We start from the raw sequence: 13,725 nt of genomic DNA, 5'->3' as shown, positions 1-13,725 counted from the left end.
CATCTAGAGCAATGTCCCCTCCCCCACAAAATCGATCTATAAAGAATCCCCACACACAAATCACATATAACCAAGTCTCCCCTCCGCAACAAAATAGATCTATACAGAAGCCCCCATCCCCTCATAGATATAATTTATAGCTCCCTCTTCGCTCACACAGGACATAAATTAACAAAGATTACACTACTGCTGCTGCTCTTACCAGACTCCGGAGGTCCGTGGAGGAGTCTTCACTGTGGCAGCAGCAGAGCAGGGAGTAGCTGTGGGAGGAGCTGCGGGAGGCGCTGGGTCTGTGTGCAGGACAGACTGTGCTGATTGGTGGAGCAGACAGAGGCCCCTGCTGCTCCACCAATCAGCGCTCACTTCACACTGCAGAGGAGAGGAAGGAACATTTCTCCTCTCTGATGTGTGGCCCATACGTGAACCCCCTTCCCCGGCGTGAAGCAAGGGAGGGGGGTTGTAAAAAAAAATTTTTACATAATATTTTTATTACCCATTTGGCGCAGCCCTAGGCACTGCTGAGTTGCCGAGCCCGGTGCCACAAGAAGGGGAAGGGAGCCAGCGCAGCGCACCCTTACATCTGCTGAAGTGACGCGCCCTGTGCAATAGCACAGGTCACACACCCCTAAGGCCGGCCCTGTTTGTGAGTGTAGCCCGAGTCACTCTCACATAATTTATACAAATTTAAACCGAATCGAGCCCTCTTATTTGGCAAGTATTGCCTAAATTGTAGCCGACCTTTGAAAAGGACCAGGGACTCATCCAAGGCAATATATTTTTCGGGGGTATAGGTCTGTGAAAACTTGACATTTAAATAATTTAAAAGTGGTCTAATTTTAAAAAGCGGCTTAAAATAATTTCTATATAACCTAGAATTGTCTTCTTAGTCGGCTCTGTACCTTCAGTATTCCGTTTTTTAGTGTTCCCACACCGTATGCTAATGAGCAGAAAAGAGTCAAATCTTCATTCCTCAAGTCTTTCCGAGTTTACTCCGCCTCCTTACTTTTGATTGACAGCTCCTCGCCTTCCCCCAGCACACACGAAATTCCGCGCTTCCGCATCGATGTCCTGTTCTAGTGCCTGCGGGACACCGGATTATTACTATAAAAGGCGCAGAATGTTTGCAGACCGTTATTATCGGAGTTTAGGAGAGGGGATAACAGCAATGAACTTTTGATAGCAGCGGCCAGTGAGGCGTGAGGAGAATTCAATAGGTGAAATGCTGGTGACGGGTTCCCTTTAAGAGATTTGAACGATTTTAGGGTAGTTAGGTATATAGTAGAAAAATTATAATTTCTGACTGATTGATTTTATGACAAGTGTTTTGTAACTAAAAAAAAACAAGCAAAAAGCTTCTTTATATCTGGGACAAAAGCTTTAGGGCTGTGGTCAGCTTTGCCTCTGAGATAGTTACTACTGATGGAACAAATAGTCATGGGATGAAAACAATTGATGACTTATATTGCGTTTTTTTTAGATCATTTATATAATCACAATTACGTCAGATACATTTACAACTAGTGGCTCTTTGTACATAGAGCCGGGGCTACGCGCTGCTGCCAGCCTAAAGCTTTATTCTCCAGGGACAGCGGGACTATCTAGGAACGATCGCATTGCACCCTGGGACTTGTAGTTCACAGCTGCTTGTCACGTGTCTGTTGGTGGGCCGCGATTGGTCTATGCGTAGACACGTGGTGGGAGAGGTCGGAAGTCCACATTGCAGAACGGGATCTGAACGATCAAGATGTCTCTAAAGATGTATATGACAACGGTGACAAGCTGCCGTAAGGTTAGGAGGGTGGTGTTGTGGGTGGCACTGGGGTTACACAGGAGGGTGAGGTGCAGGGCGGCTGTAAGAGCGGGGGATCGTATGTCCCTGTAATAGGGACATTATTGTATGAGTCGTCTCGTCTCAGCGGGTCCAGACCTGTCTCGGGGGATGTGTCCGAAATGATTTACTAATTACTGTCAATTGTCATTTTACTGATGTGCCAATCATTTAGGGTTATTCCTCCTATGCCAAGAATATTTTATAAATATTTAATTTACACCCACTTCACTTTTATCTTTCTACTTATTTATTTCTCATTGCTTTTATAGCGTCAACATATGTACACAGATTGTAACCGCCCATATCAGCCCGTCCCCAATGGTCACAATCTAATTTCTCTATCGCACGTAGATGATAGAAATGAACCCTTTCAGGACCAGACTCGTTTTCGTTTTTATGCTTTTTGTTTTTTCCTCCCCACCTTCAAAAAGTCATAATTTTTAAACTTTTTTCGTTGGCACGGCCATACGAGGGCTTGATTTTTACGGGACAAGTTGTACTATTTAATATTATGTGCGATGTACTAGGAAGCTGGAAAAAAATTCAGAATGAGGTGGAATTGGAAAAAAACAGCAGTTCTGCCATTTTCCTATGGGTTTCTTTTCTACGTTGTTCAATGTATGGTGAAAATGTCACTTTATCTTTATTCTGCGGGTCAGTACGATCACGGTGATACCAAATTTATATAGTTTTTGTTTTGTTTTACTCCTTTTAAAAAAAAATTAAAAGTTTGCATCGCCATATTGTGACCCCATAAAGTTTTTATATTTCTGCATACAGAGCTGTGTAAGGCGTCTTTTTGTATGTGGAAATATGTTGTTTTTATTAATACCATTTTGGGGACTGTCGGGCATTTCCATCGCTTTTTATAAAAAAAAAATTGGGGGGGTTGAAGTGTCAAAAAAAAAAAACTGTGATTCGTCCATTTTGACCTTTTTTTCCGCTATGACGTTCACAGTATTGGATGAATATTTTTATATTTATATAGTTAGAGCATTTTTGGACGCGGGGACACCTAATGTGTTTGTTTGTTTTTATGTGTGATCTAGGGAAAAGGGTGATTTGAATTTTTAAAACTTTTTTTTTTTTTTTACTTTTATCTAGCCCCCCTAGGGGGCTTGAGCCTGTGATCATTAGATCGCTTATTCCATAGACTGAAATATCACAATGCAAAATCATTGCATTGCTATTGAGACCTGCCATCTTCCTATAGCAGGGGTGAGAGCGTTCACAAGGCTCCCAGCTGCTATAGGAGTACATCGGCTCCCACGATCTCGTTGCGCGGGAGCCGGTGACAGGCCCTGAAGCAAAAGGGGCAGTAAATATCCCTCATATGCCGGTTGTCACATCTGACACAGTCATCTGAGGGCTTAAAGAGGCTCTGTCACCAGATTTTGCAACCCCTATCTCCTATTGCAGCAGATCGGCGCTGCAATGTAGATAAGAGTAACGTTTTTTTTTTAAAAAAACGAGCATTTTTGGCCAAGTTATGACCATTTTTAGACTTATGCAAATGAGGCTTTCTAAAGTACAACTGGGCGTGTTTAACGTTTAAGTACAACTGGGCGTGTATTGTGTGTTACATCGGGGTGTGTTTACTTCTTTTACTAGCTGGGCGTTGTGTATAGAAGTATCATCCACTTCTCTTCACAACGCCCAGCTTCTGGCAGTGCAGACACAGCGTGTTCTCGAGAGATCACGCTGTGACGTCACTTCCTGCCCCAGGTCCTGCATCGGGTCGGACGAGCGAGGACACATCGGCACCAGAGGCTAAATTTGATTCTGCAGCAGCATCAGCGTTTGCAGGTAAGTCGATGTAGCCCCTGGTGCCGATGTGTCCTCGCTCGTCCGACACGATGCAGGACCTGGGGCAGGAAGTGAGTGACGTCACAGCGTGATCTCTCGAGAACACGCTGTGTGTCTGTGCACTGCCAGAAGCTGGGCGTTATGAAGAGAAGTGGATGATGCTGATTCGTCAGCATCATACACTCCCATTCACAACGCCCAGCTAGTAAAAGAAGTAAAAACGCCCAGATGTACACACATAATACACGCCCAGTTGTACATACACAATACACGCCCAGTTGTACATACACAATACACGCCCAGTTGTACTTTAGAAAGCCTCATTTGCATAAATATAAAAATGGTCATAACTTGGCCAAAAATGCTTGTTTTTTTTAAAAAAAACACGTTACTCTTATCTACATTGCAGCGCCGATCTGCTGCAATAGGAGATAGGGGTTGCAAAATCTGGTGACAGAGCCTCTTTAAATGCCTGAGATCAGAATTTTTTTTTTATCCCACGCATTGCCGCTGGGTCCCTGCTGTGCAACACAGCAGAGACCCGGTGGCTATGGCGCCCCATTCTGCTTCTGAGCGGGCGCCATACTTAAAGACCCTTCTCCGACGTAGATCAGCGACGTGAATGGGTTAATCTAGGGGTATGGGAGAAAACCCACACAAAATAGGGGGAAAGCAAATAAATGTCATGTGATGAACCCAAAACCAGTGCTACAAGAGAACAGTGCGCACCACATCGCAACTAAAGTATCGGGAAATGGAAACGGTGCACCATTCTTATATACACAAATCCTCCCTCCATAGAAGATGCAATATGCAGTATTGCATTAGTCCTATTTAGTTGTTACTATTAGACTTAAAAGTTTATTGCAATAGAGCTGGTCATAAGATATATAATTATGTTTTTGCACAACTCCTCCATTAGCACACCTTCTTGGCTGAAGCGCATGTTATTTCTCTAAAGGGAAGGAGATAAGCGACTGCCAGACACTTCATCCACCACTTAGGCTCTGTTCACATTTTGCTTTTGCACTATATTTTGCATATGCACAGGATTTTTTCCCACTGTATAGAATAGCAAAGTCTGCTGCATTGTCCTGTTAAGGGGCATCCAGTCCAAAAATTATTATTATTTTTTTAAAAATGAGACCCCATGGGTGACATATGCCACTCTATGCCTATACAGTGGCATTTCAGAGACTTCCATACAGGAGGAAATACTCCCGACAGAAGGCAAAAACAATGTGATCAGAGCCTAAAGGCCTGTTCACAGCTGCTTTCGGCTTTCCGTTGTTCTGCTCCGTCAGAGGAGCAGAACAGCGAAAATGGCGGAAGCGCCGATACTGTTGAACGACATAGACAACCGGCACCCGACGAAACCCATTGACTTTAACGGTTTCCCTTGGCGTGCCCGTGGTTTTAGTGTTTCCAATATTTTCGGCTGGATCTGCGACAAAGACCCCTTACGGAGCTTGCAATGCAGATGTGAACAGGCCCTTATTCATAATTGATTATCAACAGATTCCTTCAAAATCTGTTCTATTTCAGACTTCATTGTCTCATCTCTTCTAGTGTTTATGATATTATTTCACTATCCTCTATAGAGTGCTGAGTACATATAACTAGGGATGCATGATGTATCGAAACTTCAATACTGTTTCGATGCTGTGCACCCTCAAATGGTTTGATACCTTTATTTCATGTATTTCGGCATTGTAACACATGAATGTATGATAGCGGGGCTGCGGATGTGTAATACAGACATTGCCCCGCTCCTGAGAAGTGCGCGCGTGGTCAGCATGATGTGATGCGACCAGCGCTGAACTAATGAGCGGCGGCACTGAAGACAGAACATGGTGGGCGCACTGCAAAACACCCCCATGTGCTGTCTTCAGTGCCTGCGCCGCCGCTCATTAGTGCAGCGCCGGCCGCATCTCCTCATGCTGACCGCGCACGCACTTGTCAGCAGCGGGGCAATGGCTGTATTACACAGCCCCGCTCTAAGGCTGGGTTCACACGACCATGTTACGTCCGTAATGTACGGAACGTATTTCGGCCGGAAGACCCGGACCGAACACAGTGCAGGGAGCCGGGTTCCTAGCATCATAGTTATGTACGATGCTAGGAGTCCCTGCCTCGCTGCAGGACAACTGTCCCGTACTGTAATCATGATTACAGTACGGGACAGTAGTTCCACGCAGCGGCAGGGACTCCTAGCGTTGTACATCACTATGATGCTAGGAGCCCGGCTCCCTGCACTGTGTTCGGTCCGGGTCTTCCGGCCGAAATACGTTCCGTATATATTACGGACGTAACATGGTCGTGTGAACCCAGCCTAATGGCGGAGATCAGAGAAATCTCATCTCCGTCGCTATTCCCCTGAATGCTGCAATCAAAGCTGACCGCCACTGCAGCATTCAATGAGAAAATGAGAAGGTGAGATGACCTTTGGATCGTGTCATCGGGAATTCCTGTGACGCGATCGAGGGCCATACCATATATGGGCAGACAGCCCAGGGTCCATTGAAGGACCCCAGGGCTGTCTGATCATATTTCCTGTTAGGGCATACTGAGGTATGTCCTAACAACTACCTGTGTACTATCAGTACACAGGCTAATGTACTGGCATATACATATATGCCAGTACATTAAAGTTTAAAAATAAAAAAGTTTACAAAAAAATAAAGTAATGTTAAATAAAAAAAACACACACATTACAATACAAATTAAAATAAGTCTCGATACATAAAATATACACATATATTGGTATCGTCGTGACTGTAATAGCACATTTATAGCGTCATTCATGTTTACGCTGTTATAAAATAAAAACTGCTTTCTTTCACTTATTAATGTGAGGCACGAGGTATTATGAATTTTGAACCTCCATGTGCCTCACATTAGTAGTAATTAACCCCATCATGTACCTCACACATTAACCCAATGTTGTCCATTATGACTGAGGAACATGATGGGGTTAATCAATGTGAGGCACGTGGAGGTTCAAAATGTCATCACACCTCGCGCCTCACATCAGAAAACGGAAGAACTTTTTTTAAATTATTATTGTTGGCAAAAGTATCATTTTGGTATCGAGTATCGCAATACTACAAAAAGTATCTGCATCGAAATCCAAATTCTGGTATGGTGACATCCCTACATATAGCGGGTGCACAGAATAACTCCATTCCGCCATTGGGCTTCTGTCAAGTAACACGTTCTTCTATCAGCAGCTTGAACAAGGCCTTAATTTGTCGTCTGCTGTTCATGTTTCATGTCCTTCTGTGTTCTGTGACTTGTTCCCTTTTTAAGTTCCTTTACCGCTTCCTTTTTTTCTGTCAGCCTCTTGTATGGTCTATTGTTTTCTAATTATTGTCCTCCTACACATTTCCTTTCTGTTTTTCTTCACTGGTATTATTATGATGATGATGATTATTATTACTAGTTCTGAGTAATGTCTTCTTACCTCCCAGACAAAATCTCAGCAGAATGAAATGTTGCGGATTCTGGATACACAGGGAGTCCAATATGAGATAGTGGATATTTCCTTAGACAAGAGCATTCTGGGAGAAATGAGAGAGAAGGCTGGAAATCCCTCTGCAGGACCTCCGCAGTTGTTCTCTGGTGATAAGTATATTGGGGTAAGGACTACTTTTTTTTCCTATACATAAAGCGGTTAAAGGGAAGCTCCACTTACCTGGAGTGTCGCAATATTTCCCTTATGAACTACTTACAGGTCAATGAGCAGTGAATAATGGCCACATATATCAGTTTCTATCAAGTTGTTCCTGTTCAGAAATCTTGACACTGAAGAGCAGTTGTCTTCTAGAACTGCAGAGATACAGAATAAGCCACAATGGGGCCTGCGGTATTCCATACGTATGATTAAATCTAAGGTTTATGCGGTTTCCTAAAGGGGTTGTCCAGTTTCAGCAAATTTATGTAAATTCTTTTGTATAATAAAAATATATAAAATTTTCCAATATACTTACTGTATTAATTCCTCCCGGTTTTCAAGATCTCTGCTTGTTGTTATTCAGTAGGAACATTCACTGTTTGCTTCCAGTGTATAAAATTCTGTCCATGGTCATGTGATGGACACACAGGTGCTGGGATTAGAAGCAGAACTCGGATACTCATAATGTACATGTTATGAACTGTATACCTGTGTGTCCAGAATATTATCCACTGGAAGTAAACAGTGAGGGGGATATATCAACAGGTTTACACCGCTTTTTGTTTTTGCGTAAGAGTTATGCACCTCTTAATATATTTGGTGCATTTTCTGCCAACATACATTAGTTTAAGGCCTCGATCACATCTGTGCTCGCCATTCTGCTGCTCTGCTCCGTCAGAGGAGCAGAACAAGGGAATAACCAGAAGCGCCGGTTCCGTTGCTCCACGGACGCCACTGGTGGCCGACGGAACCCATTGACTATAATAAGTTCCATCAGGTTTCCGTCGTGGGGTGTCAGTGGTTTTACTGGAAACAAAAGCACAGCATCCTGTGCTATTGTTTCCAGCATTCTCGGCTGGATCTACGACAGAGGCCCCTAACGGAGCCTCCTATGAAGATGTGCCAGTATTATGCATTGTTCACATAGTGCACCAGTAGGGAATTAATTTGTGATCTGATCCGTGGGGATCCATCCCCGGGTTCCATTCACTGCAGTATCCAACACTACACTGTTCCTGTCCGTACTGCAGCTTAGCCCAATTTAAGTGAAATCCGTCTGAACTGTAGTACCAGACAGAGCCAGATGTCCGAGAATGGCACTGTGCTGGGCATTGCATTGAAGTTGTCCAGCCCCTCATTTCTAATAACTGTGGGGTACCAGATGGCCTATTGCAACCTTTACTTTATTAATGGTCACTATGAGTTTTCTCACACTGGGGATTCAGACCTATTAACCTTTTGATGCATTGTAGGCAAGTAATTGTCTTATACAACACTTTGCTGTCAGTCTAGTGCCTGAGTTATGGGAGGGCATACTTCGATAATAATAAATTATTCCCACACCGATAGATCGCCATCAGTTATCTTAATAAATCAGATGGTTGATCAGCTTCCACCCTGTTACAAGCATGAAACTTCTAATAGTTATAGGAAAACTTCAATATTAACTATATAAAGATTAAAAGGAATATAACCTGCGTATAGTTCGTTTTGTATAGAAGGAAAGCACCACCGTGTAAGCTATATTGTGGAAACACTAGAAACCAAGAGCTGAGTAGTGCTCAGAACATGAATCCACTTCTTTGCTTTTCCTGAGATTTTATCTGTTGCCCACAGCGGACTAGGGTTAATTTTCCGCTCTCCTAAGTAAACAGACCACATTTCCACGAATATCAAGGCATTCAATCCTTTTTTTAAACCCATTTGAAGAATTGGCATGTACCACTTCCTTTGGCAGAGACTTCAAAGTCTTGACTTTTCTGAACGTGAAGAACTTACTCGCTTCTATGTCCTCTTGTTACGTGTGCAGTGGGAAGATAGACCTAAGGCCTTATTCACATGACCGGGTCCGAGTGTCGGCCGATAAAAACGGCCATTTTTCCCGGCCGTTTTGCATCCGTTCCGGGCCGTGTTGCCGTTTTTAACGGCCGATTTTGACCCGTTTTGCATCCCGTTTTTTCCCTGTCCATTTTAAAATTGGATGAATTTCATTTGTAATTTTTTTGCCACACACTGCCCTCTGTAGATAATGCCACACACTGCCCTCTGTAGATAATGCCACAGCCCCCTGTAGGTAGTGCCACACAGCCATCCTTGTAGGTAGTGCCACACAGCCATCCTTGTAGGTAGTGCCACACAGACCCCCTTGTAGGTAGTGCCACATAGACCCCCTTGTAGGTAGTGCCATACAGACCCCCTGTACATAGTCAGCCCCCATAGATGGCACCCCCCCACCGCCGACTTTCCTGTAGGGGACGGCTCCACGAGAAGTCCCTCACTTCACTGTCCATATATGGACAGTGAAGTGAGGGACTTCTCCTGGATCTGAATCCCCAGCCACAGCGGTGGGGATTCCGCTTCAGAAGTCTGTGACATCACTGTGTCCATATATGGACACAGTGAAGTCACGGACTTCTCCTGGAGCGGAATCCCCGGCCGCAGCGTTGCCGGGGATTGGGGATTCCGCTCCTACAGGGAGCAAAAAAATACCCTCCTCCCTCTCACATGCACTTCGCACTGTCGGGAGAAGGAGGAGAGAGCGAGCGACGGAAAAGACATGGCCGTCACTTGGAGCATATTCAAGTGATGGCCGTGTATTACCCGGCCCCATAGACTTCTAGGTCAGGTGGTGCTGTAATGTAGATAACAGCAGTGGTTTTTATTTTGAAAAACGATCATTTTTTAGCAAGTTATGAGCTAGTTTAGATTTATACTAATGAGTTTCTTAATAGACAACTGGGCGTGTTTTTACTTTTTACCAACTGGGTGTTGTACAGAGGAGTGTATGACGCTGACCAATCAGTGACCAATCAGCGTCATACACTTCTCATTGTTCCAGCCCAGCTTCTTTCACTGCACAATCACACTGTGCTGTGGATCATGCTGGGCTGGAACAATGAGAAGTGTAGGACACTGATTAGTCACTGATTGGTCAGCCTCATACACTCCTCTGTACAACACCCAGTTGGTAAAAGGTAAAAACACGCCCAGTTGTCTATTCAGAAACTCATTAGCATAAATCTAAACTAGCTCATCACTTGCTCAAAAATGATCGTTTTTCAAAATAAAAACCACTGCTGTTATCTACATTACAGCGGCAATCAGATTATGTAGGAGATAGAGCACTTATAATCTGGTGACAGAGCCTCTTTAACCCCTTCAAGATAGCCATACGGCTATATATGCTCCAACCGCCGATGCCCCGTGCAGTTGTCACGTATATAAACGTTGGCAGCCTGGAACGGGATTTAATGTGTGCAGTGCTGCTTAAGTGTATGCCACACACAACCCACCTGTAGATAGCACCACACACAACGCCCCTGTAAATAGAGCAAACCCGCCTGTAGATCGCGACACCTAATCTCCTTCTAGGAGCGGAATCCCCGGTCAGCGCTCTGGCCAGGGATTCAGCTCCTAGAGGGAGCTCCCGACATCTCTGTCCATATATGGACAGTGACATCAGGTGCTCCCTCTAGGAGCGGAATTTGCGGCCAGAGCATCGGCAACACTCTGGCCGGGGATTCCACTCCTAGAGGAGGCCCCTGACGTCAGTGCATATCCGTATTTGAACTTTTGACCTGGACACAGGGGCATCAATGACCCTTCGTCGTGAAAGGGTTAACTTAGCCTCCGTGTATTCTAAACTGAATAAGAATGATCTCTCCATTACTGCACACACAATAAATTGTGCCAGATTTTTAGGGAGGGATCATTCCCATACTGCACACGAGGAAGAGTTTCTACCACACACCTACACCATTGCACTTTTCCTAGCAAGATAAAAGCACTACATGAAGACTTAAATAAAGTGTCCCAGTTTGACTGTTTATTGGGGTTAAATGCTGGAATGAGTCCTTGTGCTTTACCCTAAGGGATAGTTCTGTCTGATAATAAGTCCTGTAGCTTTGTGGCACTATCTATGATGTGTGATCTTTTCAGAAGCATATTGACATGCTTTGTTGTTTCTCAATACTACAACAATTCTGATTAACAGATACGCCATTTTATTTAGGGCTGGGTCCGTCTCATCAAGATATGACCCTATCCAAACAGTAATCCTATATCAACCCAAAAACATGCCATTAATAAACAAAAAAAGTGTCAAAAATGGATTAGTCACCTGATCGGGAGCCCCAACACGTGTTTCACGTGACCGCTTCCTCAGAGGGGGTGGGGAATGATGGCTATTACATATTGCACACACAGTCTATAGCAGAGGTTTCTTAATGCCATAAATCAGATCACACACATAATAGGGCAGGTTACAACCTGTTTCAACAACACACAAATATTTTATCTCTGTTTTAGACGAATGCTTCCTCATACGGTGAATGCCAGGTAGAATATCTGATCTGTTGTCTCATATCTATTCTGCGTGCTGTGCCTCATAGGTATTAAGATCTTCACTTTGAAGGGACCACATACTAACCATAGAAATCAGTATGGCGTATGTAATATAGCACCCAAAGACGTCTTAGTGGCCCTACTTTAGTTCCGTACGCTACAGACTTTTTCTGTTGGAATCCGAATGAATCTGACAGAAAAAAAAATGTTGCATCCTCGATTAGACGCTGTATTACAGAGCAATACTTCTAGGGGAGATTGACCCCATAATATGGCATCCTACAGAGCTCCTAGGACTATGTACAGCCTCCTGCACATGGCTCTGTCTTCTGCATTAGGCCTCATACTGAGTTATGAATATGCAGGTCATATAGGACAATACTGCGTTTCAGCTTGAATGTCCCTGACGTGTGCTAAATAATCGTTAGTTTATAGAGACGTAGCCATGCCGAACAATATTGCCACACTGCCATTCATAGTGCCAAACACAGCAGTGCCCATACCTGCTCCCTTTACAGACAGGATGCTGCTAGTTACATATAATATAGCATGGTATAACAGTTGTACAGTGAGTATTGTTTCTCTCCCACATTCATCCCCCTTTTTTATTCCTCAGAGCTTTGAGCAACTTATGGATGCGGTGGAAGATGGCAACCTGGATCAGTTCCTAGAGGTCAAGAAATAGATTTTATGCTGCAGTCACAATGGAATCAATTCTGCATCTTTTCTGCCCATCTTTTAACCGCCTTCTATTATTTGCTACGTCATTTTTATTCCATTTTTTGTTACTGAAACTTAGTAGTATTGCAATTTCTTATTTTTGTAATTATTAGTATTTTTTTTACTTTTAAACTTTTGGTCATTCCAGTTTTACAAAAAAAAAATACATTCCTGAGGCATTTGCTACCATTCATTCCAAAGTACGCCTGTAAAATAGACATTAAGACTCCATTTTTTTTGCCTTGTGGTGTTACAGAAGCCCCCGCCCTCTCGGCAGCTTGGTGGCCTCCCATTCCTAACATGACTGTGAATTTTATTGTGTGTTTTCTGCCAAGTGAGTCTTCCAGCTGATCAATAAATGTGTTTCACAATAACTCCCTTCTCATGCTGTGTATTTATTTAATGTGATAAGGGGTAGTTTATTATGTTTAGTTACCTTCTGTATGAAATGCAAACAACCAGGAAACGTTGAACCTTGGCATTCAGATGCTTGTTTGACCAAGCAATGTTAAAAGAACCTTTTATACTAGAAGTGATAATACATGTCATATTTCATCAAGGACGAAAGTCGAAGAGGTCTTAACCCCTTCAAGACACAGCCTGTTTTTGCCTTCAGGACAATTTTTTAAAATCTCACATGTTTCACTTTATGTGGTAATAACATCGCAATGCTTTTACCTATCCAAGCGATTCTGAGATTGTTTTCTCGTGACACATTGAACTTTATGTTACTGGCAAAATTTGCTCGATACATTAAGTATTTAATTGTGAAAAACACCAAAATGTAGCGAAAAATTGCAAAAATTAGCATTTTTCTAAATTTAAATGTATCTGCTTGTAAGACAGATAGTAATACCACACAAAATTGTTGCTAATTAACATCACCCATATGTCTACTTTAGATTGGCATCGTTTTTTGAACATCCTTTTATCCTTTTATTTTTCTATGACATCACAAGGCTTAGAACTTTAGCAGCAATTTCTCACATTTTCAAGAAAATTTCAAAAGGCTATTTTTACAGGGGCCAGTTCAGTTGTGAAGTGGATTTTAGGGCCTTATATATTAGAAACCCTCGATAACTCACCCCATTTTAAAAACTTCACCCCTCAAAGTATTCAAAACAGCATTTAGAAAGTTTCTTAACCCTTTAGATGTTTCACAGGAATTTTGGCAAAGTAGATGTGAAATGTTCAAATTTTTTTACAGAAATTCATTTTTCATCTATTTTTTTTGTAACACAGAAAGTTTTACCAGAGAAACGCAACTCAATATCTATTGCTCAGATTCTGCAGTTTTTAGAAATACCCCACATGTGGCCCTAGTGTGATAATGGACTGAAGCACCGGCCTC

The 13,725-nt window shown here is 43.0% G+C and overlaps 1 protein-coding gene across 1 annotated transcript; it reads left to right on the top strand.

Moving 5' to 3' along the window:
• The first annotated feature begins 1,679 nt into the window (after positions 1-1,679).
• SH3BGRL3 (SH3 domain binding glutamate rich protein like 3) lies at positions 1,680-12,748 on the top strand. The gene is made up of 3 exons (XM_075850577.1): positions 1,680-1,789; positions 7,108-7,275; positions 12,271-12,748. Exons 1-3 carry the CDS (start codon positions 1,745-1,747, stop codon positions 12,337-12,339), a joined length of 282 nt encoding a protein of 93 aa, XP_075706692.1. The 5' UTR covers positions 1,680-1,744; the 3' UTR covers positions 12,340-12,748.
• The last annotated feature ends 977 nt before the right edge of the window (positions 12,749-13,725 follow it).

Source organism: Rhinoderma darwinii, chromosome 2 (assembly GCF_050947455.1).
Source record: "Rhinoderma darwinii isolate aRhiDar2 chromosome 2, aRhiDar2.hap1, whole genome shotgun sequence".
Classification (NCBI taxonomy): Eukaryota; Metazoa; Chordata; class Amphibia; order Anura; family Rhinodermatidae; genus Rhinoderma; species Rhinoderma darwinii.
Note: the sequence above shows the minus strand (reverse complement) of the source record. Positions and strands in the feature narration are given on the sequence as shown.